This window comes from Colletotrichum higginsianum, chromosome 10 (genome assembly GCF_001672515.1).
Source record: "Colletotrichum higginsianum IMI 349063 chromosome 10, whole genome shotgun sequence".
In the NCBI taxonomy this organism is placed as follows: domain Eukaryota; kingdom Fungi; phylum Ascomycota; class Sordariomycetes; order Glomerellales; family Glomerellaceae; genus Colletotrichum; species Colletotrichum higginsianum.
The window spans coordinates 569647-593164 of NC_030962.1; the positions used below are offsets into that span (position 1 = coordinate 569647).

The 23518-nt window shown below is 56.7% G+C and overlaps 11 protein-coding genes across 11 annotated transcripts; 7 read left to right on the forward strand and 4 right to left on the reverse strand.

Annotated features, from left to right (window-relative positions):
* Positions 1-730: 730 nt before the first annotated feature.
* Positions 731-3074, reverse strand: CH63R_13620 (Ion transporter; the record flags this gene model as incomplete). Its single annotated transcript, XM_018308594.1, has 4 exons — positions 731-1725; positions 1811-2634; positions 2716-2850; positions 2938-3074. The coding sequence occupies 4 exons, from the start codon at positions 3072-3074 to the stop codon at positions 731-733; spliced, it is 2091 nt and encodes a 696-aa protein (XP_018150912.1).
* Positions 3075-4295: 1221 nt separating this feature from the next.
* On the forward strand, positions 4296-5683 carry CH63R_13621 (RTA1 domain-containing protein; the record flags this gene model as incomplete). The annotated part of the gene is made up of 4 exons (XM_018308595.1): positions 4296-4535; positions 4588-4723; positions 4791-5164; positions 5294-5683. The coding sequence occupies 4 exons, from the start codon at positions 4296-4298 to the stop codon at positions 5681-5683; spliced, it is 1140 nt and encodes a 379-aa protein (XP_018150913.1).
* Positions 5684-7607: 1924 nt separating this feature from the next.
* Positions 7608-9027, forward strand: CH63R_13622 (uncharacterized protein; the record flags this gene model as incomplete). Its single annotated transcript, XM_018308596.1, has 2 exons — positions 7608-8509; positions 8574-9027. The coding sequence occupies 2 exons, from the start codon at positions 7608-7610 to the stop codon at positions 9025-9027; spliced, it is 1356 nt and encodes a 451-aa protein (XP_018150914.1).
* Positions 9028-9107: 80 nt separating this feature from the next.
* On the forward strand, positions 9108-9874 carry CH63R_13623 (uncharacterized protein; the record flags this gene model as incomplete). Its single annotated transcript, XM_018308597.1, is given in 3 exon segments — positions 9108-9143; positions 9331-9858; positions 9863-9874. Coding segments are annotated over 3 exon segments (576 nt in total).
* A 1820-nt stretch (positions 9875-11694) lies between these two features.
* On the forward strand, positions 11695-13474 carry CH63R_13624 (Cyclopropane-fatty-acyl-phospholipid synthase; the record flags this gene model as incomplete). Its single annotated transcript, XM_018308598.1, has 3 exons — positions 11695-11817; positions 11981-13104; positions 13180-13474. 3 exons carry the CDS (start codon positions 11695-11697, stop codon positions 13472-13474), a joined length of 1542 nt encoding a protein of 513 aa, XP_018150916.1.
* Positions 13475-13924: 450 nt separating this feature from the next.
* CH63R_13625 (Heterokaryon incompatibility protein) lies at positions 13925-16066 on the reverse strand (the record flags this gene model as incomplete). The annotated part of the gene is made up of 1 exon (XM_018308599.1): positions 13925-16066. One exon carries the CDS (start codon positions 16064-16066, stop codon positions 13925-13927), a length of 2142 nt encoding a protein of 713 aa, XP_018150917.1.
* Positions 16067-16492: 426 nt separating this feature from the next.
* Positions 16493-18055, reverse strand: CH63R_13626 (Tyrosinase; the record flags this gene model as incomplete). Its single annotated transcript, XM_018308600.1, has 1 exon — positions 16493-18055. One exon carries the CDS (start codon positions 18053-18055, stop codon positions 16493-16495), a length of 1563 nt encoding a protein of 520 aa, XP_018150918.1.
* A 902-nt stretch (positions 18056-18957) lies between these two features.
* Positions 18958-19371, reverse strand: CH63R_13627 (Stress responsive A/B barrel domain-containing protein; the record flags this gene model as incomplete). Its single annotated transcript, XM_018308601.1, has 2 exons — positions 18958-19176; positions 19267-19371. 2 exons carry the CDS (start codon positions 19369-19371, stop codon positions 18958-18960), a joined length of 324 nt encoding a protein of 107 aa, XP_018150919.1.
* A 153-nt stretch (positions 19372-19524) lies between these two features.
* CH63R_13628 (uncharacterized protein) lies at positions 19525-19947 on the forward strand (the record flags this gene model as incomplete). The annotated part of the gene is made up of 1 exon (XM_018308602.1): positions 19525-19947. The coding sequence occupies one exon, from the start codon at positions 19525-19527 to the stop codon at positions 19945-19947; it is 423 nt and encodes a 140-aa protein (XP_018150920.1).
* A 713-nt stretch (positions 19948-20660) lies between these two features.
* On the forward strand, positions 20661-21539 carry CH63R_13629 (uncharacterized protein; the record flags this gene model as incomplete). The annotated part of the gene is made up of 1 exon (XM_018308603.1): positions 20661-21539. One exon carries the CDS (start codon positions 20661-20663, stop codon positions 21537-21539), a length of 879 nt encoding a protein of 292 aa, XP_018150921.1.
* Positions 21540-22109: 570 nt separating this feature from the next.
* CH63R_13630 (Fumarylacetoacetase) lies at positions 22110-23490 on the forward strand (the record flags this gene model as incomplete). The annotated part of the gene is made up of 2 exons (XM_018308604.1): positions 22110-23052; positions 23147-23490. The coding sequence occupies 2 exons, from the start codon at positions 22110-22112 to the stop codon at positions 23488-23490; spliced, it is 1287 nt and encodes a 428-aa protein (XP_018150922.1).
* Between the last annotated feature and the right edge of the window lie 28 nt (positions 23491-23518).

Below are 23518 nucleotides of genomic sequence, written 5' to 3' on the forward strand. Positions count from 1 at the left end.
GACCACATCAAAAGAAAATACCATAGTCGACACCCGTTCACACATCAAATCTCGATCCAGACAGACACGCAAGACGCACATGCACGCCGGGCCCAAAGCCAAACGCGCCGGGCAATGCAGATGAAAAAGAAAAAAAAATAACGTACACGCATAGCGAGTCGGCCAACATAGCGAGCCGGCCACTCCTTATCGCTAGAAAAAGCCCCTTTTCTAACTATTTATTAAAAAGTAGATTCTTAACTAATAAAGACCTAGTTTTTAGTATTAGATAACGATAAGAGTTAGATTTTAAGAAATAATATTGTAGAAATTATTGTCTCTTCCTAACCCTAGGTTCTTAGTAATCCTCTTATCTAGAGGCCTAGATAAGAGGTAAGCTTAGTAATATAGGCTAGAAAGAGATAATAATTTTAATACTATTATTTCTTAAAATCTAACTCTTATCGTTATCTAATGCTAAAAACTAGGTCTTTATTAGTTAAGAATCTACTTTTTAATAAATAGTTAGAAAAGGGGCTTTTTCTAGCGATAAGGAGTGGCCGGCTCGCTATGTTGGCCGACTCGCTATGCGTGTACGTTAGGCCAACCGGAGTTCTCTCAATATCAACACGGACGCGAACACATGTAATGTCCCGACATCAATCCAAAAGATTGAGCCAGGTGTAGCAGGGGTGACCTACCTCTTCGTCTTGAGACTATCACGAGGAAAGGGGGTGTGGGGAGGGGGGCTTCAAGAGGAGGAAGAGGGGGAGGGGGAGGAGCCGGGCTGTTGCTGGAGAGCCTCGACAAGCGCGGTGAGCTTGTCGATCTTGTCGTTGAGCTCCGAGATGCGCACTTCGACGACGGAGGGCGCGTCCATGTCGTCGGCCTCAGCGGCGCGGGCATGGGGACGCGACGAGAGGTGCGAGGCGTGGTGCTCCTCGGGACGAGGGGACCTGCCGGGACGGTAACCGGACGTCGGGCGGTTGGCCTGGAAAGCACTGCGGGAGCGCTGCTTCGTGACCCCCGTGGCACCGCGCGGCCCCTTGAAGCCGGCGTACTCGTCGGGCATGACGCGGCGGCGGATGTTCTCGTACAGCTGAATGATGCCGACGATAGGCAGGTGGGTGGCCTTGAGGAGGACGATACGGCTGTGGCGGAACTTGTCGTCCGAGGGGAGAAAGAGGCGCAGGGGCCGGAAGATGACGAGGGCGATGAGGTTGAAGGGCGGGTAGAAGTGCGTGAGCCGGTTGCTAGTCGAGGCTTCGAGCACGTAGACGCTGTAGACGTAGAGGTACTCCTCGCGGGCGTGCGTAATGACCCGAGAGAAGGAGTTGGACAGCATACCCGTCAGGGAACCCATCAGCAGGAAGGACGAGAGGATGATGAAGATGATCATGAGCGGCGGGCCAAAGACCTTGTCGATGTCGTCCATGATCTCGATGCCGACGTACGAGGAGCCGAAGAAGATCTTTGTGAGGATCATGGTCATGTGGCTGAAGGTGTAGGCGTCCTGGCCGATGAGAGAGAAGGTCGTGAGAAAGCCGAGGTAGATGATGACGACGAGGACCATGAACTTGACAAAGTCCTTGCCCATCTCCTTGAGGCACGGGATCAGCGTGCCCCAGTACGGCGACAGGCTGAGGAGGGAGAAGACGCGCGGCACCATGAAGAGGGCCTCGAGCGCGAAGACGTTGAAGGCCGTGTCCGTCATCTTACTGTCGTGGTTCGCGATGCCGATGACCCCTGCGCGGCGTGTCAGTCAGTCAAGGCGTCGATGCGGGGGAGGAAGGTGGGGGGGCAAGAGGGAAAAGCAGGCGGTCCAACTTACTCAGAACGGCGAACGTGATGCCGATGCCTATCATGATCATATCGAATAGGTTCCACACATCTGTTGCGTAGAAGATGGTCCCAGCATCGGCCCACTCGCTGAGCTCGTCGTACAGGAACGCGGCCAGCCAAACATAGAGAACCACCTCGTTGTGGGTGATGCGCTCCGTGTTCTGCTCGACGAGGACGGAGTAGTACAGGCACAGGAAGACGAAGAAGAAGAAGGCCTCCCAGGCCTTGAGGTACTTGGGGACCCTCAGGCGCGAGAAGATGTCGGTGGTGTGGGCGTTGTAGAAGCGGGGCTTCTTCTCGGCGTGGACCGAGAGGCTGTCCCAGAAGATGATGTCGCCGTTCCAGATGCCGGTGACGATCTTCTGGACGACGTGCTGGCTGAGGAAGCGCTTGGCGTCGGCGACGGCGGCGATCTCGAGGGCGTTGAGGTTGGTGAAGGGCGAGGTCGGGTCGTCGTCGTCGTCTTCGTCCTGGTCGGCGTGCATGCTCATGGTCAGCCTCGAGAGGGACGACAAGAGCTGGTAGCGCTTGGCGCTGCTCCCGGGGCGGATGGAGGCGCGGCGGCTGCTGCGGTTGGACCAGCTGCCGCCGGACAGCAACGGGGAGTTCTCGTTGCTCTCGATGTCGGCGTTGGGCGGCGGCGTCGGCGGCTCCTTGGGATCAGGGATCTCGTAGAGGCAGTAGTCGACGGCCTCACGCTCCGACAGGCGGGTGAGGAAGCGCCAGGCGACAATCTCGCAGGCGTTGGCGCGGGCCTCGCAGAGACCCTTGTTGGACTCGGACTCGTCCACGGCATAGTGCCATTTGAGGGCGCTGCGAGTTTTGTCAGAAACCTTCTTGCCTCGTGAGATGACTCGGGCGACGGGAGGCGGCATCCATCATGGGATAACTCACAGCAGGGCGTTCACAATGGCGGGATTGGTGCAAGTGGCATTGAGGTGGTCGACCAAGACTCGCAACGGCTCCCCGGCCGCAGTCGTGCGCAGCTGCTCAAAGGTGCTGGGCAGCACGATGACATCGACAAAGTATCTGGACGAGGCTGTCAGTGAAGTGGTCTCGACGCGTACTGCTGGCTCGTCGAGCGGTGAGACAGAGAGGGCCGTTTGCGCAACTTACACGGAGAGCTTCTTCACGACATCTCGGAAAACGTCGTCCGTTTCAATTTCGGGCAGCTCAAACGTGTCAAAGTGCAAAGACACGGGGCTCAAGTCCCGGGACTTGGGCAGCTTCTTGGACTTGACGCGGATGGGCATTTTCGGCGATGCCTGGGTCTATGCAGCAGACTGGTCCGGGATTGGCCAATGGGTCAGGAGCCGACGCAATTGCTCCAAAGCTTTGGGTGGGTGGGTGGTCAGCAAGTCGGCGATGGTAACCTGCGTGATGCGATCACTTGCAGACGGTACACAGGAAAACACGGTCCACGGAACACGCTCCTCTCAGCTACGGGCGGCAGGAAGCTGTAAACAGAAAAGAGGGATGCCGAGCCTGAGGACCCTGAGGACGATGCCGCTGCTGCTGCTGCTGCTGCTGCTGTCGAACAGGGGTAAAGTGGATCCCGTTTTACTAGAAACGGGGACTTCAGCGGGGCCGTCGCGGGGTCGGATCAACTGACTGCCATTGGCCCGTGCGTCGTCACTGTCGGCCGCGGATCCCACTCACTCACTCCAGTCTTATCGTGAATCTCATCGGACGGCGTACGCTGATGGCAGGTCCTGCATGACATCCACTGTGTATCTCTTCACCGCCATCAGAAGACAATATGAGATTATTTTCTGTCAAAATGAAAGACGGTGTCATCCAGCTAAGAATCTCAGTGTTCCTATTGCATCTCTCTTTGCTTTCTGAGAGAGGAGTCACGCTTTTGTGGTATGTGTGATGGACTCACCTCACATTGCTAAAACAAGTATTCCATCATCCAGTCGCAGCTCGGAAATTGCATCAAGTAGACAATTAAGCACGTCTAGTATCCACAGTAAACACTTGTCTTCGTCTTTGAATGCGTCGTTCGTGCTCCTGACGCGAGAGCTCAGACACGTCTTGTCCTTATTGTGAACCCCCTATCAGCCCGCCCCAGAGCCGACGCAGTCCAGGTTGAGACGCGTCACGATGCATCGACGAGCCTCATTCCGCGATATGGCTCTGACCAGTGACCATGGGGCTGACTGGGCTTTGCGAAAGAACTTTGGTGTTCCGTCCGGTTTAGTCGGGACTATGGGGACTGGTCTAGTGAGTGAGTGGCCTGTCTTGTACTGGTTCTCGAAGGATTCGGGGGCTAAGTTCGGTGACGCGGCGGGTACCCTGACAGCCTGCAAGACCACGAATACTCCAAGGCCGAGCCTCACTCTGCGTTCGTGATGTTGGACCCGAAACCTCGGAGAACGTATTCGTTGGGAATCGAATAAAATGCCAGCAACTTCAGACGTGAGTTCGGGTGGAACGAGACGACAACCCCAACACCGAACGCCCAAATAGCCATGGCCACTCAACACTCCTCGACGCCAACGTCCAACACAGCCTCAGTCGCAAGCGCGACATCGTCCGGAGCGCGACCGTCGTGCACGACAGCGGTACCGGGCCAATACGGTAGTGTGCCCATCGACGCGTGCAACTCTTATTATCCCTTTGATCCTAGCTTCGAAGGGAACATGGCGTTTGCGGGCATCTTTGGGCTGTCGCTGGTCGCACACGTTACACAAGCCGTCGTTCATAGGAAGGTCACTTGAATCGATTGCTCGGCATGTTGAGTCCCGCTGACACCAACCACAGAGGTTTTGCTGGGTGATATCCATGGGCGCTTCATGGGAATGCGCAGCCTTCATCCTCCGATCTCTTGGCTCCCGAAACCAACAGGAGATTGGATACCAAATTGGCGGACAGCTTTTTCTTCTCCTCGCGCCGCTGTGTTTGTTTCCACCACGCGGCCACATGTTCTTTGAAGCGCAAAGTCGAGCTGACAAACCGCCTACAAGGGATCAACGCCTTCGCCTACATGCTGTCGGCCAGGCTCGTCTACTTTGTACTGACCGATCAAAAGGTGACCGGCATCAAGGCCTCGGCGCTCACCAAGATATTTGTCACGGTAGATGTTGTCTGCTTCCTGGTGCAAGCGGCCGGCGGTGCGATGATGTCCAACACGGACGTCTCTCCGGACGACCCCATCTTGCGGACTGGCAAACATGTGTACATGAGCGGTTGCGGGCTGCAGCTCGGCTTCATCGTCATTTTCTGCGGGCTGATGGGTCGCTTCTATGTAAAGATGCGGCGGGCGCAGAGGTTCGACCTCGATGTGAGACGGATCAGGGCCATGGTGTGGGTGGTGTACGTGGTCTTGGTTCTTATCGTGGTGAGTTTTTATTTTTAGTTTCTTTGCAATCAATCTTGTTCTTCTTTCTCTTTTCGTACCTGCGTGGCGTGAGAAACGTGTGACAGGGAGGACTCTGAACGAACGGGACCGAGCTGACGTTTGACGGAGATCCGGATCATCTTTCGGTTGATCGAGTTCGGGCCCGGAGCGGACATTGACAACCCCATCTTAACCAACGAGAACTACGCGTTCGGGCTCGACGCACTGCCCATGGTGCTTGCGCTCGTGCTTCTCAACGCCGTGCACCCGGGTATTGTGCTGAGGGGGGAAAATAGCGAGTTTCCTCGGCCGTCGAGGGCAGAGAAGAAACAGGCAAAGCTCGATCGGAACGCCGCCAAGCTCGAGTCGAAGCTGGCCAAGAAGGCCGCGAAGAACGAGAAGAAAGCAGGCATGGAGGTTGACGACGGCGAGTATGTCATCATGGAAGAGAGATCGCCGGCGACGGATCAGCATGACAGCGGTGACAGGGCCGGCGCCACCGGGAGGGGGCAAGCGTAGAGGATGGACATGTCGCCGCCGGCGTGGGATCTTCTGTGATGTACCGTCAATCATCATGATGTATTCGTAGAGCGCAGCTTGGGCGTTTTGTCAGTCGAGATGGACCCGTGTAACGTCCGAGGGTAAGACTTTTAGTCTCACTTGCATCGATCCAATCGGGCTATTCGACGGCTCATCATGAAACGACATGGCGTTGCTTTCCAGAGACACGCATGCGTTGGACCCGGCGTTCCGATTCCTATTGTCAAGAAGAGACAAGTGAGTCGTCAGGTAGTGTTGTAGGTTGGGCAATTGGAGCGAAGGGGGGCCATGTTCATCGCAGGATGGGATGAGAATCCTACACGTACCTTACGCTCCTTGGCAGTCGACTGCCTGGACGGGCCCCTGGGGCATCGCCTCGGGGACCCACCCGGACCGAGAATCCACTGTTAGCGCCGGGTTAAAAAAAGATGCCCGACTGCCGCTAGCGGTTCATAAAAACACACTGTGTTACTGTATAGAGGCGTTATCGACAGCACGTGAAAACAGTGCGAACTAATCACGCAATGTCCGAAGGATCGGGCTCGGTGGAGGCAGCGCCAACAAGCGAGGACGACCACGCCTCGCCAGTGCCCCCCTCCCTTCTCTCACTCTCTCTGTCTTCCTTCTTAGCCTACCCACCCCGTTGGAGTCCCAAACCCCTCCAATATCCCCCATCGAACGACTGTCTTCGGACCCTCCCATATTCGGCCCTTATCCTTGTTGATTCGGACCCGAACCAATGTGCCAGTCAGTGGCAGTTCCTGACATGTTGGCCCCCCCTAACGATTTAGAAGCAGAAGGTAAGAGCGTCCCCAAGACAAACAAGCCAATTATCCCCGTGGACCGCAGCGAAAGGGGCGTTGCTTACCAGAAGAGTATTCGTACCGAGAACACTAGAAACATAGCTTGGGCGACTTTGGGGCAGAACCTGCATTGTGCCTGTATCAGCTCATGCAGAGGGGGCGGGAGCCATGCGCAGAAGCCTGCGGCCAACCCAGCCAAGGCAGCAAACAGCACCATCACTCCTTCTGACCATCACGAGTCCGTTCCCGGCTGGATTCTCATCATGTATCAATCGTGCCATCAGGGCCAGTCAGCCTTGGGACTGGTTAGTCGAGGCGTCTGGCCAGCTGGTATAGGTATATGGGCAGAGAGGATGGAAAAGTTTCCGCAGTGCTGTCTCTCTCGAATGCCCGCTTCTTTTCCTTGATGTAGCCCGTTTACGCTAGGCTCTCATTGACCAGCAATGGCTCCCAAGCTGCTCGCCGTGTGGCTGCCTATTCACTACTCCCAGGTCCTCAGATCCGCACGGACTGGTCTCGGGCGGGGTTGCCTCATCGCCACGGTTCACGGCAACATGTCTCTAGACTGCAGCGATCCCAGGAGATCTCCAGAACACCCTCCGGAAACGCCCCGAGCGGCGCAAACCTGCAGCCATGATACGACGGTAGAGCAATGCTTTCCCCTTCTGCATGTTGGGGGCCCTTTCTCTGGAGGTTGCTAAAGAGCGCATGCTTACGATCGAAGGATCTTTGAAACACAGCTCCCCAATCAGCGTCAGCCTTGTTGGCGTCGCCCCCCGGGGGCCCGGAGGATGTGCCCCTCCACATGGTCCCTGTTCCGATCTAAATTACACCCTCATTGCCCAATTCTCTGTCAGGAGCGGTTTCTTCTCCTCCTTCCTTTTCTTCTGCCTATACTGGTCCCTTATTCCGCTCGTCTCCCGCCTCTTTCTCTTGTTGTTATATTTTCTGTTCTCTGTACCATTCCTGATCTAGTAGATGCCAAGCGGGCAACCTACTTCATCGTAACTAACAACATCATCGACCTGTTAGTCAACAGATCGAAAGCAGACAAGGGGTCGGCCAGGAAGTGAAAGTGGGCAAGCAGCCCCAGCTTCAAAATGTTGTTCAGTCGGCGTTTGTCACCCACATCGGCGATTCTGCTCCTCAGCAATGTCCTCAATTTCGCTGAGGCTGGCGCCTTTCCTCGCCAAACACAGGAACATATCGCCCTACGCACGCTAGACGTTAGAAACTGGCCACTGGCCACGCCGGCGCCATGGCTCGGCATGATGAGGAGGCAGGACGATAGCAGTACCAACACCGTCTGCGGCTACCTCGGTGGTGACCCGAACCTTCCTGCGACATGCTCTGCCGGATCTCATTGCGCCATGGACGCTTCTGCCTCCGCCGTCGGCTGCTGCCCGAACGGGGCCGCCTGCACGACGGGCGTGTACACCAGCTGCGTTGATAATAACAGCCCCACTCAGACGGTATCGAATCCGTACATCTTCACATGCCAGGGAGACAACGTGTGCTACCGCAATGCCTACGAGGGCGGCGCCTACCAGTATGGATGCGGCACGGCAAGCCAGGGCACGTCTGTGTTCGCCACTGCTTCGGGACTTAGCACGACGGTTGCCATCACTCGCATCTCGGGTCTCGTGACGATTGAAGCGACTTCGTCGTCGACCAGCTCCTCCTCCAGCAGCAGCAGCTCATCCACCTCGTCCTCGACGAGTTCCACAACGAGCTCGACGTCATCGACAACTAGATCGAGGTCGTCGACTTCGACGACAAGATCAGCGACGACTACCCAGTCCCAACCACCGACCTCCAGCGCCGCTGCCCCGCCGCCTGGCGCAGCTGAGGCAGCACTGCGACGACATGGCGGCGTCATTGGCGGAGCCATTGCCGGTGCCGCGATTTTCGTCGCCATTGTCTCGGTGGCTCTCTGGATGCTCAAGCGCAAGCGTGGAAACCGGCGGCGCGGTCCTGGCCTTGGCAAGGGAACCTCGTACATGTAAGTCTGACCCTCTTCTTTCGTGGTGCACATCATGGGCGACGGATGCTAACTCATAGTACAGCCCGCAGACCAACCCGAAGGACTTCACTCCCGTGCCGGGCGGCGAGGTCATGTTTGATCAGGCAGGCTATGGCCATCCGGCCATGATGCCCGGCGCTCATGGCACGACCACCTCCATCTCGGGAGGCAGGTCAGCCAACTCGCCGCCGTCCTCTACTCCTGGGGGCTACAATCCTGCCAGCGGAGCTTCCGCATCGGGCGCTTCCCGGTCTATCTGCGAAGACATGCCGCTGACTCACCAGAGCGAGATGGAAGAGTTCTCACGAGGCTACAACGACGCTGTCACCCCCGCTGGACACGACGATCACCGCGCCGTCAGCTCGGGAGGCAACAGCAGCGCGAATCCCTACGGCGCCGGCGCCGGGGCGTCCTCCGGGCAGCAGTCTGACGTGGCGGATGAGAGGCCATTGTGGCAGCAGAACCGGAGGCAGAGCCGGAATTTGATGTGGATGTAAGAGGCGAATTTTTAATCTGGCATGGTGTTTTGGAGTTGATAGATTGTCCCCATATTCGCCTAGGTCTCGTTGACCTAGACATGGTTGATTCGGGGCGCTGGGAAGCTCCCGATAATGTACACGATCTGTAACCAGTAAATAATCCTGTTCATATCTATACCTTTTCGACACATTTTCCCAGCATCATCTTCTCGAAATGGGATTTTTTGCACACCATCAACTCTAATTCAGCTGGATTTGAGACCGGCACTTTCGTCAGGCCAGTCCGCTGCGCCCTACTTTTGTAACATCACCCTCTTACAGACCGTAGATGACTTTCTTGACGACGCCCTGGTCTACATTACCTCCACACAAGAGGATGACGCTCGTTTGGCCTGCCACTTCTCCGGCAACCTTGTCGAAGCCCGCCAGAGCCAGAGCGGCGGAACCTTCCACGATCATGTTCTCCTCGAACGCCATCTTCCTCATGGCGGCGGCGATCTCGTCCTCGTCGCACTCGACGACGCGGTCGATGACGGCGGTCGCCAAAGCAAGGGTGATGGAGTCCTCGTCCATGCCGCCCGCCACGGCCTCGGCCAGCGTGGGCCGGTGCTCCGTCTCGAGGACTTTCCCGGCGACGATGGACTCGGCCAGCGTCTTGGAGTTGGCAGCGGCGACGCCGTAGACCCTGGTCCCCGGGCTGAAGGCCTTGAGGACGGCGCCGATGCCGCTGACGAGGCCGCCGCCGCCCATGGAGATGAAGACATTGTCGACGCCGCCGGCGCCGGCGCCGCACTGCTCGAGGATCTCGAGGCCGATGGTGCCCTGCCCGGCGACGATGAGCGGGTCGTTGTAGGGCGAGATGTAAGTGTACTTCCCGGAGGCCGCGAGTCGCTGGGCGTACTGCTCGGCCAGCCCGGTCTCGGCGCCGTGAAGGATGGCGGTGGCGCCGTAGGAGTGGATCTTGTCGAGCTTGGCGGGGAACACGGACTCGGGCAGCACGACGGTCAGGTCCCGGCCAAGGGCGCGGGCGGCGTGGGCGGCACCGATGCCGTGGTTGCCCGATGACGCGGTGATCAGTCTGTGCTTGCTGTTGTCGTCGTCGGCGGTGGCGGGCTGGGCCGAGATCTTGGAGGTGGCGCCACGGAGCTTGAAGGAGCCTGTCAGCTGGAAGTTCTCGGCCTTGAAGAGGACGGTGGCGTTGTGGCCCCGGCCGGCGTGGCGGGCGGGGATGAGGGGCGTCTGGTAGATGTGGGCGCGGATGCGGGCGCGGGCCTGGACGGCGCTGGCGGCCACTTCGTGGATGGAGAGAGACATTTGCGTGGTGGTCTTTTCGGTTTTAGACAGACCACGATGAATGAATGAAATGATTTTTTCCCCCTTCCCTTTCTGTTTTGGGCGTACCTGTATTGGCTACAGCTTCTGTACGCACTCCCTCCCAAAAGCCTGCTTAAAAGAGGTTTATGGTTCAATTAATGACGGCCTTTAGTCCGGCGCCCGTCGGCAATTGGTGGGGTACGCCCTGCCTATGACTTACGGATCCCTTCACCCCACCAGAAGGGCTTGAAATATGATTGGTCTGGACGGCGTTGCAGCTGCAAATGCCTCAAGTGCATGCGTCCGGCAGCACCGGGGCTCCACTCTCGAATCCCCATTTATGCGGCGCCGCATCTTTCGGTGCTGCCGCTGATTAGTGGACACCTGTCTGGCCGGCACGGATGATCCGGTGTCCATAACTACGGCAGAGACACCCCACCAATGCCCCATACATTCTCCGAACGGATCGGAGGCACCGTTGTGTATTACACTTTGGTCAAGCTTTTCCGTGACAGCAGCATGTGATGGGCAATTCCACCAGGGTAAGTTCGTTGACAGTCTATTTTAAGACCACGCGATACGTGTATAGGGACGAGGAATATCAAGGTTGATGGTCTTGCTGGCTCGGAGACAAGCAATCATCGCTTGGCTGATTAGCTCTGCTCAGCTTCCTTCATTGCCAGTTGCCTACCGAGGGAGCAGCAACCTGAGTATGATGCCTGGGTAAGATAGGGGGTGATTTTTATTGGACGGCCCTGGCGATGCCCACAACCCGAACAGCAAACAGCACAGGTTTGGAGCATCCAGACAATCCCTATCTTGTCAGGCAAGATTGGCAATCTGGGGAAAGGAGAAACCTGGGAGGCGGGCGGTGAAGACTTTTCCCCCTCGTCCCTCTCTGGCGGGAGACTTCGTGGCCTCAACTGACTTGGCGGTGCATCGCCGCAGGGGTGTCTCACCCCGTATCAACCCCATCAAGGGCCTCGCCAGCCAGTCCTGTGCGGCGCGGTCCCCTTTTTTCCATCAGTGGCCCCCCTGCATGAAGCGATAAACCTGTCCACAAAAGCGGGGGATATTTTGCGGTGTCCGAGAAACGCCTGCAATCTGGTTAGACTGACCAGTTACCAGGAGGTGTGGCCGACCACCCCCAGCCCCGAACCCGCTTCCGTTGGTCGCATTGCAGAGCTTCCCAGCTCTTAAATCTGTCCACACCTCCAAAACTCCAACGTCCCATTTCCAACCAACCCCCGTGGGAAGAAGCAACAACAACCACAGCAATCGAGGAACCGTGTGATATCGGAAAACTCGTGAGCTTTTTTTTTTCTTCTTCCTTCTCTCTCTTGCCTTTCGAAGCAATCACCGTCTTCAACCATGGCCTCCGAGAAGCGCCCGCAGGGCGCCGAGCTCGAGAGTGATATCACCTTCATTGCGACCCCTGCCGCCCAGCCGTCCAAGTTCGCGACGAACGAGGACTGCGGCGTCAAGACCACCAACGTGAGTATGAGCATGAGTTTGAACCCCCCGGATGAGGTTCTTTCCTTTTCTGACACCATATCGCGTCAATTGGCGCGACGCGGTGTCGATTGACCTCTCGCAATCCGTCTGAAAATCCCTCCAGTTCAATCCGGTCCAGGCTAACCAACCTCCTCCCACGCAGTACCCTACTATCAACAACCCTCCTCTCCCCGCCGAGGGCCCTGGCAATGAGTCCTTCTCCAACTACCTCCTGGCAGCCGTCCTCTTGGGCGTCCCCCTGTGGATCACGCGCATCTTCGGCGGCGGCCTGAAGACCTTCATCTTCTTCTTCGTCCTCCTCGTCGTCCCGCTGCTCGTCGGCTTCTGGACCGTCTCGACGAGGTTCGCGCCCCGCATCAACGACAAGGCCAAGCTCCCCGGCCGCCCCGTCGAGCACTACATCACCTTCAAGAATCAGGAGGACCGCCAGCGCTGGAGCGGCCGCAACAAGGTCCCCATCCAGACCTTCGCCGAGTTGTACACCGAGGGCCTCGTCGACGTCAACGGCGACCTCCTCGACGCGCTCGAGTACCGCCACGACTGGTCCAACTTCGCCTTCACCTGGTCGCTCTTCTACTTCATCTTCTTCGAGTTCGCTCCCGATGTGCTTTTCCACTCGCGCCAGCAGGACGAGGACCAGATCCGCCCCACCTACGACAAGGGCAACGACCACTACTCGTACTTCCTCGGCCCCCGTATGGTCTACACCAGCGGTATCTTCTCTGACATCACCCGCGAGGAGACGCTCGAGGAGATGCAGGACAACAAGATGGCTATTGTCTGCGAGAAGCTCGGCCTCAAGGAGGGCGAGACCATGCTCGACATCGGCTGCGGATGGGGTACCCTCGCCAAGTTCGCCAGCGTCAACTACGGCGCCCACGTCACCGGAGCCACCATCGCCAGCAACCAGGCCGCCTGGGGCAACGACGCCCTGCGCCGCGCCGGCGTCCCCGAGTCCCAGAGCCGCATCCTCTGCATGGATTACCGCGACATCCCCACCAAGAAGTTCAACAAGATCTCCCAGATCGAGATGGGCGAGCACGTCGGCATCCGCAGACTCACCACCTTCTTCCGCCAGTGCTACGACATGCTCGAGGACGACGGCGCCATGTACGTCCAGCTCTCCGGTCTGCGCAAGGCTTGGCAGTACGAGGACTTCATCTGGGGTCTGTACCTGAACAAGCACATCTTCCCCGGTGCCGACGCCTCCACCCCGCTCGCCAACTACGTCGGCTGCCTCGAGAGTGCCGGCTGGGAGATTAAGAGGTAAGCATCACACACACAACCAATCATCTCTCGTCGTGAACCGCAAGAAAAAAAAAACTAATACGTGATACACAGCATCGACACCGTCGGCGTCCACTACTCCGGCACCCTCTGGCGCTGGTACCGTAACTGGCTCGGCAACTCCGAGACCGTCAACGCCAAGTACGGCCAGAAGTGGTACCGCATCTGGGAGCTCTTCCTCGCCTGGTCCGTCATCGCCTCCCGCCAGGGCAGCGCCACCTGCTTCCAGATTGTCGTCGTCAAGAACCTCAACGCCACCCACCGCATCGAGGGCGTCGCCTCCCAGTTCGGTCTCTCCGGCGCGCTCGCCGCCGCCAAGGCCGCTGGCAAGGCTGCCTTCCCCCGGTAAACGCGGAACGATCGCGTGGCCCTCCTTAACGGGAGGGCGGGGGAGAAGCGGGGAGTGTGAAAGATGGTCAGCTGTATGTGTCCATGAATGGAATGAATGACCCCTTCCCTTCCACGAGGACTTGTGGAGGACCCTTCTACCTTGGTTCTTTCTGGTGGCTTAATTCGGGGAGGGAAGGGGATGGGCCTTTCACGTTTGTCATATTATGAGGTCGGGGCTTCCGAAAAGTTTTGATCGATATAAAAGGCTATAGAGAAGAGCTTGGCAACGGAGGGAGGGAAACATGTTCTCCGTGCCGCATTGCTTAGAGTCCAGTTCATCTCTGGAGAGTTATAGAATCAGGGGGCGGGCATGCGGATGCGTTGGCACCCGTCGACGCAGTTGGTGTCCAATGATGAAAGAGTTACACGTTGATGCCAACAAGCTCCTGACGCGCAGAACCTCTGTGATTCAGTACAGCGTGAACTCTTCCTCCCTCGGCTTGGTTTTGAGAAACTCCCCGTGCATGAGGCCGTCGACATACGCGTCTCCCCGGAAGTAGAAACCCCCTCGCGATCGTCTGCTCAAGACGATGGGCGAGCGCGCTCCCCAGATCAAGGTCAACATGTCGCCGGCTTTGATCCCCACACGCCCTACCCCGAGCGTGCCCTTCGCCGTCTTGAAAAGGGTTCGTTTCCTGTTTTGCAAGTAAACATTCTCTCGCCAACCACGCATGTAGCTCTTCATCTCCTCGTCATCCACAGGCGCCTGCGGCTCCAGCTGCTCTTCGGCCCGGGCCTGAGTGTACCTGCGCACCATCGCGGCCCCTTGGCTTGTTAACGCGGCGGGGTCCACGCGTCGCATTCGTACGATGTCCGGCCCCAGTCTGTTGAGCTCCTCGGCAAAGTTGCCGCTTTCGCCATGTACGAGGGTCTGAAAGACGTGCGCCGCCGCCGCCGCCGCCTCCCCCTCCTTCTCCTCGTTGTTGCCACCACTCCCGACAGGATGTAGCCCGGTGAAGGCAATGACGCATTGGCACCAGAGCTCGGCGTCCCCCTTCCCAGGTGGTCTGTAGCGGCGTCCTTGGGGCCAGGCCGGAGCTTCCATGACTTGGACCACCTCATCGACGCAGCAGCCGCTCAGGACGATGTAGCTAAGCCCACCTTTTCTTCCTGCGGCCTCCGAGAATGTTTGCCGTTGGACCCTCTCTCCGGCCGCGCAGAAGGATTTGTAGTAGCTCACTGCCAAGACATCCTGGCCGTACTGGCCGACATCAACCCAGTCGGGGACCCAGGTGGGCAGTATTCCGTTTTCGTCCCCTGGCAGTATGGAATCGAGGTAGAAGTCGGAATCCCTGGAGTCAGAATCCCTAGGTTCAGAATCCCTGGAGCCTGAATGGTCCAATAGTGCCGTTGTGATCCTCGCGAAGACCTCCTCTGTTGACAGCGAGTAATCTGTCTGGAGGCCGCCCCTCTCCTCGTCATCCATCACGCCCAGCAGGCCAAACGCAATGTCCCGAGGGTCTGAGGCGGAGTAGTGAGGCCGGTACACAGCGGCGCTGACGTTCCAGAGGATGTCGACCAGCCGCACTGTCGAACCCTTCCTCCGTAGGTTGCGGATCCTCAGAGACGTGATATTGGAGAGGTTGTGCACCCCGGTCCTGAAGATCCGCCGCGTCGCGAGGTTCATTTTGACATTGTACAAGGAGAACCACAGCGCGTTGAAGACGGCGTCGAATATGTCGAGCGGGATAGTCTTGGTCCCGACGACCACGCGTGCATCGCGGGCCAGGGAGACCTCTTGGATGATCCACACCCGGTGCCAGTAGTCTCTTTGCAGCAGGTTGCAAATCGCGTCAAAGAGCGGGGGGTTCCTATGAGAGAGAAAATCACGCAGGAGCTCGTATACCGCCAGCTTCGTTTCCGAAGTCTGAGTATCGTTCAAGAGGGGACTCTCACTCCGCCCACGGTTGGCTAAGGCACTTGTGTCCTGGGAATCAATTGGTCGCAGAACCGTCTCCGTCCCCGTCTCCGTCTCCGTCTCCGTCTCCGGGCTCGGCATTTTCGGCTCGCCCCAAGGGGAGAATCGGGAAGCGACGTGAGATGCGATTTCTCGCACAGTCCGTACGTGCCCCTGGCCGAGCAGCTTCACCATGCCGTCGATCCCGCGCCAGGCCGCTGCCCGCGAGATAAACTCCATGATGGTGTCGCTCTCCTCGGTACCGGGGCCGAGCCACATGTACACCATCACGGCACCGCCGAAGACGTCCCGCATGGCGTCGATCTGCCAGCTCTTCTCCGCCAGGTCGGCCTGCGCGATGCACACGGCGTCGACCCAGAGCCACGAGTCGACGCCGTCCCGCGCGAACTGCTGCAAGGCGGCGTGCAGGTTCCTGGTGACGCGGAAGGGGGCGCCATCGATGTCGATGGGGACGGTGTCGGCAGCGTCGCCCCACACATAGGACAGGGCGGCATAGAGCACGTCGTCGTCCAGTGAGACGTGTCGAATTTCAAGCGAGACCGGCGCCGTGATGAGGTCCGCGTTGGAAGGCGGACGCAGTCTGACGAGCCTGATTTCTCGGCGATCTCGGTTGAGGGGGCTGTGCGTGTACATGATGGGGGGGGGATGAGAGGGCGTTGTGAACTGACCAATTGTGAAGTCGGAATGAACTCCACGACGGGATTGCATGATCCAAGACAGAGAGTGTGGCTGTTCTGTCTGTGAAGGAGACAGACATCACGAGGAACGGCGTGAGCTGGTGCCTGCAGGCTGCATGTCACGGACACGGAAAGGACAATCAATAGGTTTGATTGGTTACATGGTAAGACTTGTTAGCTGAACAACTGGATTCGACCAGTGACAACATTGGCAAGTTGCAAAGGATTTCAGGTTATATCACCAACTGCTTACATTTCGGAATACCGGGCTCATTTGACTCACACTCTCATGTTATCAAGTGGTTTCATTTCCACATCCCAAGATGCTCAAATAACTGCATGCGAGGGCGAATTTGCACACTAACTGGAATCCAATCCATCATCACATATGATCAGTCCCAAGCCTAACCGTAGGACTCTGAGCCCCCTGCTGAGGATCATCCCCATCACCGAGGCCGCGTTTCAGCGTGCGGGTGTGCAACTTGACCTCGAAGTCCATCCGCTCGGCCTCCTCCTTGCTCCAGCCCTCGATCGGTATGTGGGCCCGAACCTCCAGGTGGTTCTGGCAATTGCGGCATCCCGCGACGTGCCAACGGCTCAGCACGGCCTCCGTGCCGATCAGCATCTTGTCCCCGTTCTCCTTGGTGGCCCAGGCCGAGACGACAAAGGAGCCTCCAATGGTGGCGCGGTTGATGTTGCCGACGGTCAGCACCGGGGACGGCCGGCTGCGCGGCGGGGCGGCCTTGGGCGGCTCGCCGACGTTGTCGTAAATGTAGCCCAGCCTCGCGATATTGATGACGTCGTTGGACGTGTAGGCCGTCTTCGGGTCGCCGGGCTTCTTGAAGGGCTCGAGAGGGCTGTCGAGCGTCAGCCACGTCCCGCCGGCGACCCCCGGCGTGGGGCCCTGTGCGTCGACCGAGTTGGTGCCGGGGTAGCCCTCGATGATCTCCAGGCGGTCGCGCTGGTTGTTCTTGATCTGCCAGCGCCAGAACATGAGATCGACGAAGCAGTGGTGGAAGTAGAAGATGGGGTCGAACGCGGCCGTGTCGTTCTCGCCCATGTCGCCGTTGGCGCCGGCGATCTGGTTGGAGTTGCCCTGCCCGGGTACCTCGAAGCCGCCGACGGCGAGGTGCATCGAGTTGTGCGGCGACTCGAGCGGCACGACGGGCTTGTAACCCTTGTCGCTGAGGTGGTCATCGTTCCAGCGCTGGGCCGAGGTCCCGTTGGAGAAGACGGTGTAGTTGGGCGCGTCGAGGCAGTGGTCGTACTTGGCCTTGATGCCGGCGGACACCTCCTCCCCGTCGCTGTTGCGGAAACAGGAGTAGTTGAGCCACGTGACGATGTTGTCGTTCAGCATCTGGTTCGTCGCCTCCTCTCCTTGCTCGCGCAGGGCCGCGTTGTGGATGAAGGACCCCTCGGCATTGAGCGGGGTGCCCACGAGGCCGGAGAAGGGGTAGCGGACAGTCTCGTAGCCCACGGGCTTGGTGTAGTTGGCGTCCGGGATGGGCGTGAGCCTGTCCGTGATTCTGGCCTGGAACTTGTACGAGAACAGCGGGTTCGGAATGGAGGATCCATCTGCAAACTTGTAGTCCTTGGTGAGAAAGACCGGGGGGATGCCTCCCGTCAGGCTGGCCTCTTCGGTCTCGTCCCAGTACGGCAGTGCCACGCCAGGGACCTGGCTCTGGAGTGCCTTTTCGAGTCTCAAGAGATAGGCCCGGTGCCAAGTCGGGAAGAGGATGTTGCCGTGGTTGCAGTACCCTCCCCACCACGCAGGGTTGGCGTAGCCCGCACCGCGAAACGGTTCCCCATGGTAGCCGGCAATGACGAAGAAGGAGTTGGGGTCTTCGGCAGGGAGCTTCTGTATGGCGGCAAATGCCCTAACGAGGTTGTCCAGTTCCGCTGTGGACAGGTTGCGGATGTTCTTCCGTATGATGAGCCCGCCCATGATTGTTTCGGGTGGAGGCAGGAATTAGGAAGGATTGGAGGATCAAGGGAGGGGGTCAAGTGTGGCAGACAAAAGGGGGTTATTTGGTTGAGATGCCTGATGGAGGTTCGGGAATTTCCAGCATCTGCGGCATTGCATACTCATATATACTCCAGCACTGGGTCTGCCGCTGACCACTGCAAACATGTGCATGTCGTTGTCAGCTCATGAAGGCCGAAATATGGCAGCTATACCCATCTCACATGCATTCATCGTAGCCGAATGCTGGTTGAGGGCTGAAACTGTTGCCCGAATGCATACGAAATGAAGTGAGTTGAACAGCTAGAGTTCGGCTTGATTCATCCCTAGGCATCGCCACTTGGTGTCTAGCGTTCTCAGCCGACGCATTTGGCTGTTCAATCTGTATGATAGAGGGCCGGAAGCCTTGATCGGGAAGTCTGAAGACATGTCTCACCGTTGAAAACCATCCGCTGGGCTGTTCAGCCCGCCGCTAGCTCGGGCCGTTTCCGTTTCCGTTTTGGGGGTTAACCAGGCCACTAGAGATTTTCAACTGCAACCGTAAGAATAGAATGAGGGGAAACGTGTAGCTATGAATATGGAATGGGATGAGACATTTCCACATTCCCGTGTAGCTTATTGCAATGAAACATGTGCCTTTTTCAGCATGGTTTCGCGCCAAGGTCGGTACTAGGGCCCTATCGTCTTCATCTTCATGTCTACCTCGCGTGGAACCTATCGGCAGGTGGCGTGTTGATGGTAAACAGTTCAAAAACTCACACTTGACTTGTCAAGAGACGGAGGAATCATCTTCCGTGAACAGTAAATGAGCAGGCAGTAAGAGAGTATTATTCATAAAGAAGGGAATATCTTCGTGAGAGATTGACTGGAAGTCCTGCTGTCTACTACTGCTCTACCCCATCCGGGAAGAATACCATGGCAAAGCCTTGGTGAGCATTCTTTGCAATACTCTTCAATTCCTGGTGTGCCGCGCAGCCATTATCGTAGTAGTCCATGTCTCCCTTGGATGCAAATGTGGACACAGCTGCCACAGTGAAGCCCTGAGCTCTTTGATCCGCAACGGCCAGACCGGCCTTTACAGAGAGCATGTAAGGCTTGCCATCCTGCAATGCGTCAGTTTCGAATAACCAGGCAAGAAATGTCACTGCGATCGGAAGCTGTGTGGTTGAACAGGAGATGTTGACTTGACTCACTTTCAAGGCTTTTTGAGGCATCTGCCGGTAAAGTGCCAGTATCTTGTTCTGATTTTCCTCGTCGGGAACCTTGAAAAGAGTGATTCTTGTAATTTGCTCAACCATGTTGAAACGTGCGGTTTGTAATAGTCCAATGATGCAATATCACGTCAATGCAATGCTGGTTGATGATGAGGCGTTGTGGGAGTGTGATAGGTGTGTTGATGAACACAATTCAGACTGAGAATCCGGCCTTCTTTACCTCATTTTCTTATCTGGATGGGTGCTCCTAGGGTTCCTTCTTATGAACAGACCAGGCCACTTAGAGTATCCCTGCGCCTGGGATCTACTGCTGGTTGTGGGGATTACCTGCATTCCGACGACTCGGAACCCTTTGCCACCAACATCAAGATCACCTGGACTCGGGGCATGGACTCCAGCCAGGCCAAGGCCGACTGCACAGTGAAGTGGGACCGCTCTGAGCTCAGTAGAGTCGGCAAAATCAACACCGACTGGGTGGTTTACTGGGTTCGCTCCAAGCTGCTCCATGGCTTGAAATACGGCCTGAACGGACGCCTGGCCCTGGGACGACTTGATGGTCGACCCAACCCGGAGGCTCAGGACGGCCAACGCACGATGGGTATCGACCGGGCGGTCGACCCTACAAAGATCCAGCACATTCGGCTTTGCGCGGACGTTTAGCAATCGAACGCCTTAGTCTTTATGAAGGCGATGCACTTTGCAAGCCTGGCTGACTACAAGGGCACCACGGAGTCATGTAAGTCTCGATGAACGCATTCGCTTCTCCCTGCACTGGACTTACCTTTGTGATAGCGCGTCGTTGAATTTTACACATTTTTTGCCCGCGCTTCGGGTTTGATTGAGAGGGGTTGGTTTGGCTTTGGTGCGGTCCCGCGTGGTTTCGGTTTTATGGTTTCGTTTTTCGTGGTTTCGGTTTTCGTGGTTTCGTTTTTCGTGGTTTTGCTCTTCGTGGTTTCGTGGCTTTTCTTTTTGCGTTTCGTTTGCTTTTCAATAAAAGTCACATGCTGCATCTCCATCACTTTGCCAACGTCCGGTTCATGCCTGTGTGCATGTAAGCATCCCCATCACATTTTGACCGTTTCCGTGGTTTAGTGGAGTTTAGGTTATGTGGCATGTTATGCTACCATGGGTCACCGTGTTTCGACAATACTGCTTGGGTACACCCTCCTGGCTTAGGCTATCTCCGATTCTGGGAACAGTGGTATATATTCTCCCTTACTTCCCTCCCGTTCACACATCCTCCAGTCTATTTACTTCTGTTTACACAACATCGGTAATATCCAAACACGAACAGCAAATATATACACAAGCCCAAAAGAACGTTCCCTCTTCGACACTCAAACGACACGAATCGAGCCGGAATGTCTTACATTATGGCACCCAAGGAGTATTATACGGCAAAGATCCAAGATGCACTCGAGTTGGGCAAAAAAACCTATCGGCTTGGGTGCATATGCCCACTGGCGGATAATTTGAGCGTTGATCTGCTTGTAGATGCCAAGGCAGGGCTGGAGGCCCAGGATGAATGGGATGCTAGACGGAGAGCCTTTCGTGTGGACAAAACCAAACGGGACCTGGAGGCGTGCTTCCGAGACGAGATTCGATACTTTGACCTTCTGTCAGATCTCGATCGGATCTTCAGAGAACATTACTTCTTGAGATATTTTGACTGCCGACCTGAAGAACTGGAAGGAACTCTCGATCGAGCTTACGGGGGTCAACGACGCATTTACGGAGGGAGGCAAAACCACTCCTCGGACACACTCATTACTACGAACGCGGGAAACCCGAGCTGGCCGCAGCTTCTCAGAGACCTGGATAAGGAAAATTATCGACCGGATGAATGGGCCATAGCTCTGCCCGCAGAGCATCCGATGCCAGACACTCCGGCCAGGAACACCATAAAAACTATCGCGAGACTGTTCCGCAAAGACCCTAATATCCTCGTTAGCATTGTGCGGGAGATGACCGGAGATAAGGACATTGACCCCTACTCCAGTCTCAGATTTCGGGGTTCATGGGAACGGCTGGCCTACCGGATACGTAAGGACTCTATTCAACTTTGGGGCCGCCTGCAAAGATTCGAAGACAGAGACCGCCTGGCGGAACTGGAGCTCTTAATCCATGAAAAGATCACGAAGACCTTTGCTGTCCACAGGTTCGACGATATGGGGGTTTGGCGCTACATTACACCGACGGACTGGGCGCGGAAACAGACGCTTTCCTATTTGCGAGAGGAGGCTAGGCGTTGACGAGGTCTCGAGCTTGATGGGCGGTGAGAGGGCCTTTCTAGGAATATTATGCTTGTAACTAGTAAAGGAAAGAGATACTAGCCAGAATGGTTCGATAGCTACACCAATGCCTGAATCTTGGCCAGGCGAGAGCCGCAACTCTAGAAGACTAAATAAGAATAATAGGGAATATCTGGAGAGTTGCCGGGACACCAAATTATGACAAAAGATACCCAGCATTTCTGAACTCATCTGAGTGAACACAATTGGGACTGAGAATCCGGCCTTCTTTACCTCATTTTCTTATCTGGATGGGTGTTCCTAGGGTTCATTCTCATGAGCAGACCAGGCCACTTAGAGTAACCTTGCGCTTGGGATCTACTGCTGGTTGAGGGGATTATCTGCATTCCGACGACTCGGAACCCTTTCTCGGCTTCTCGGAACCACCCAAAGTGACATGGTTGACCCTTCCTTCGCTTGAGAAGATTGACGTGATCAAGAAGCGTTGTTAAATTGATAAGAAGCTATTCCCTTACAATTGGATGAAAGTCAAAGTATCAGACGAAGTTTCCGTCCACCGATTTGCCCGTCATGAAGTCCTGGTTTCCCATCCCGCCGCGGTCGCACTTTTCCCTGCTTAACATCCCCTTTGGTGTAATATCCAGCAAAGACAAGCAGTTGCACCGGCCCGCCGTCGCCGTCGGCAGTCACGTTCTGGACCTGGATGCTTTCACGACTGGAGGCGGCTTCAGGAAGGCGACGGATCTGCCACCTGAGAGCTTGAAGGTGTTTTCGCAACCTACACTCAACGCTTTTGCCGAACTTGGACGGCCAGTACATCGCGCAGTCCGTTCGTACTTGCAAGATGTGTTTCTCGAAAACACGCCTCACCCCGATATTCTGAAGGATAACGAGGCTCTGAGGACGGCTTCTCTGAGGCTTATCACAGATGTCTCGTTGCATCTCCCTCTTGTCATTGGGGATTACACCGATTTTTTCGCTGGACGAAACCACGCCCATAACGTCGGCGTCCTCTTCCGCGGGCCGGCGAATGCCCTTCAACCCAACTACAACCACTTGCCAGTCGCCTACCATGGTCGCGCAAGCTCTGTAGTTGTTTCCGGGACGCCTCTTCGGAGACCTTGGGGACAGGCCCTTCCCGCACCTGGTGCGACCGAGCCTATCTTCCGGCCGTGCGCGCGTCTCGACATCGAGCTGGAGATGGGCATGTTCATCAGCAAGCCAAACGGGCTGGGCAACCCAGTTTCCGTCGAGGACGCCGAAGACTACATTTTCGGTTATGTTCTCATGAATGACTGGAGTGCAAGGGATATCCAGCAGTGGGAATACGTGCCTCTAGGGCCGTTCAATGCCAAGAACTTTGGGACGACCATCAGCCCCTGGGTCGTGCTTGCGGATGCTCTTGAGCCTTTCAGAACCAAGGGGCTCGAGAATGATGTTCAAGTGCAAAGCTACCTCCGAGACGAACGACCTGACAACGTTTTAGACATCAAGCTGGAGGTTTCCTTGTCTCGTAAGTCCATATCCCTTTGGCTATTCGACGTCAAGATTGCAATCCTTGTACTCGATATACACCCCACTAACACTTCCTCTTCCACTCGCATCAGCCTCAGAAGGCGAGGAAACAACCATCACTCGCACCTCTGCCAAGAACCTGCTGTGGTCGTGGTCGCAAATGGTGGCCCACCATTCGATTTCCGGCTGCAATCTCCGGCCCGGTGATCTCTTCGGGTCGGGCACCATCTCTGGCAGTGGGCCAGGTACGCAGGGCAGCTTGCTGGAGCAATCGCAGGGCGGGAAGACGCCAATCAAATTGAGTGGTGGACTAGAGCGCAAGTTCATCCAGGATGGAGATACCGTGGTGATTCGGGGTTGGGCTGGCGAGCAGGACGGCGAACTTGTTGGGTTTGGGGAGTGTACTGGCCAGATTCTGCCTCCTTTGTCGTTGTAGTTGGAACTGGGAAACCTTTGCGACATCG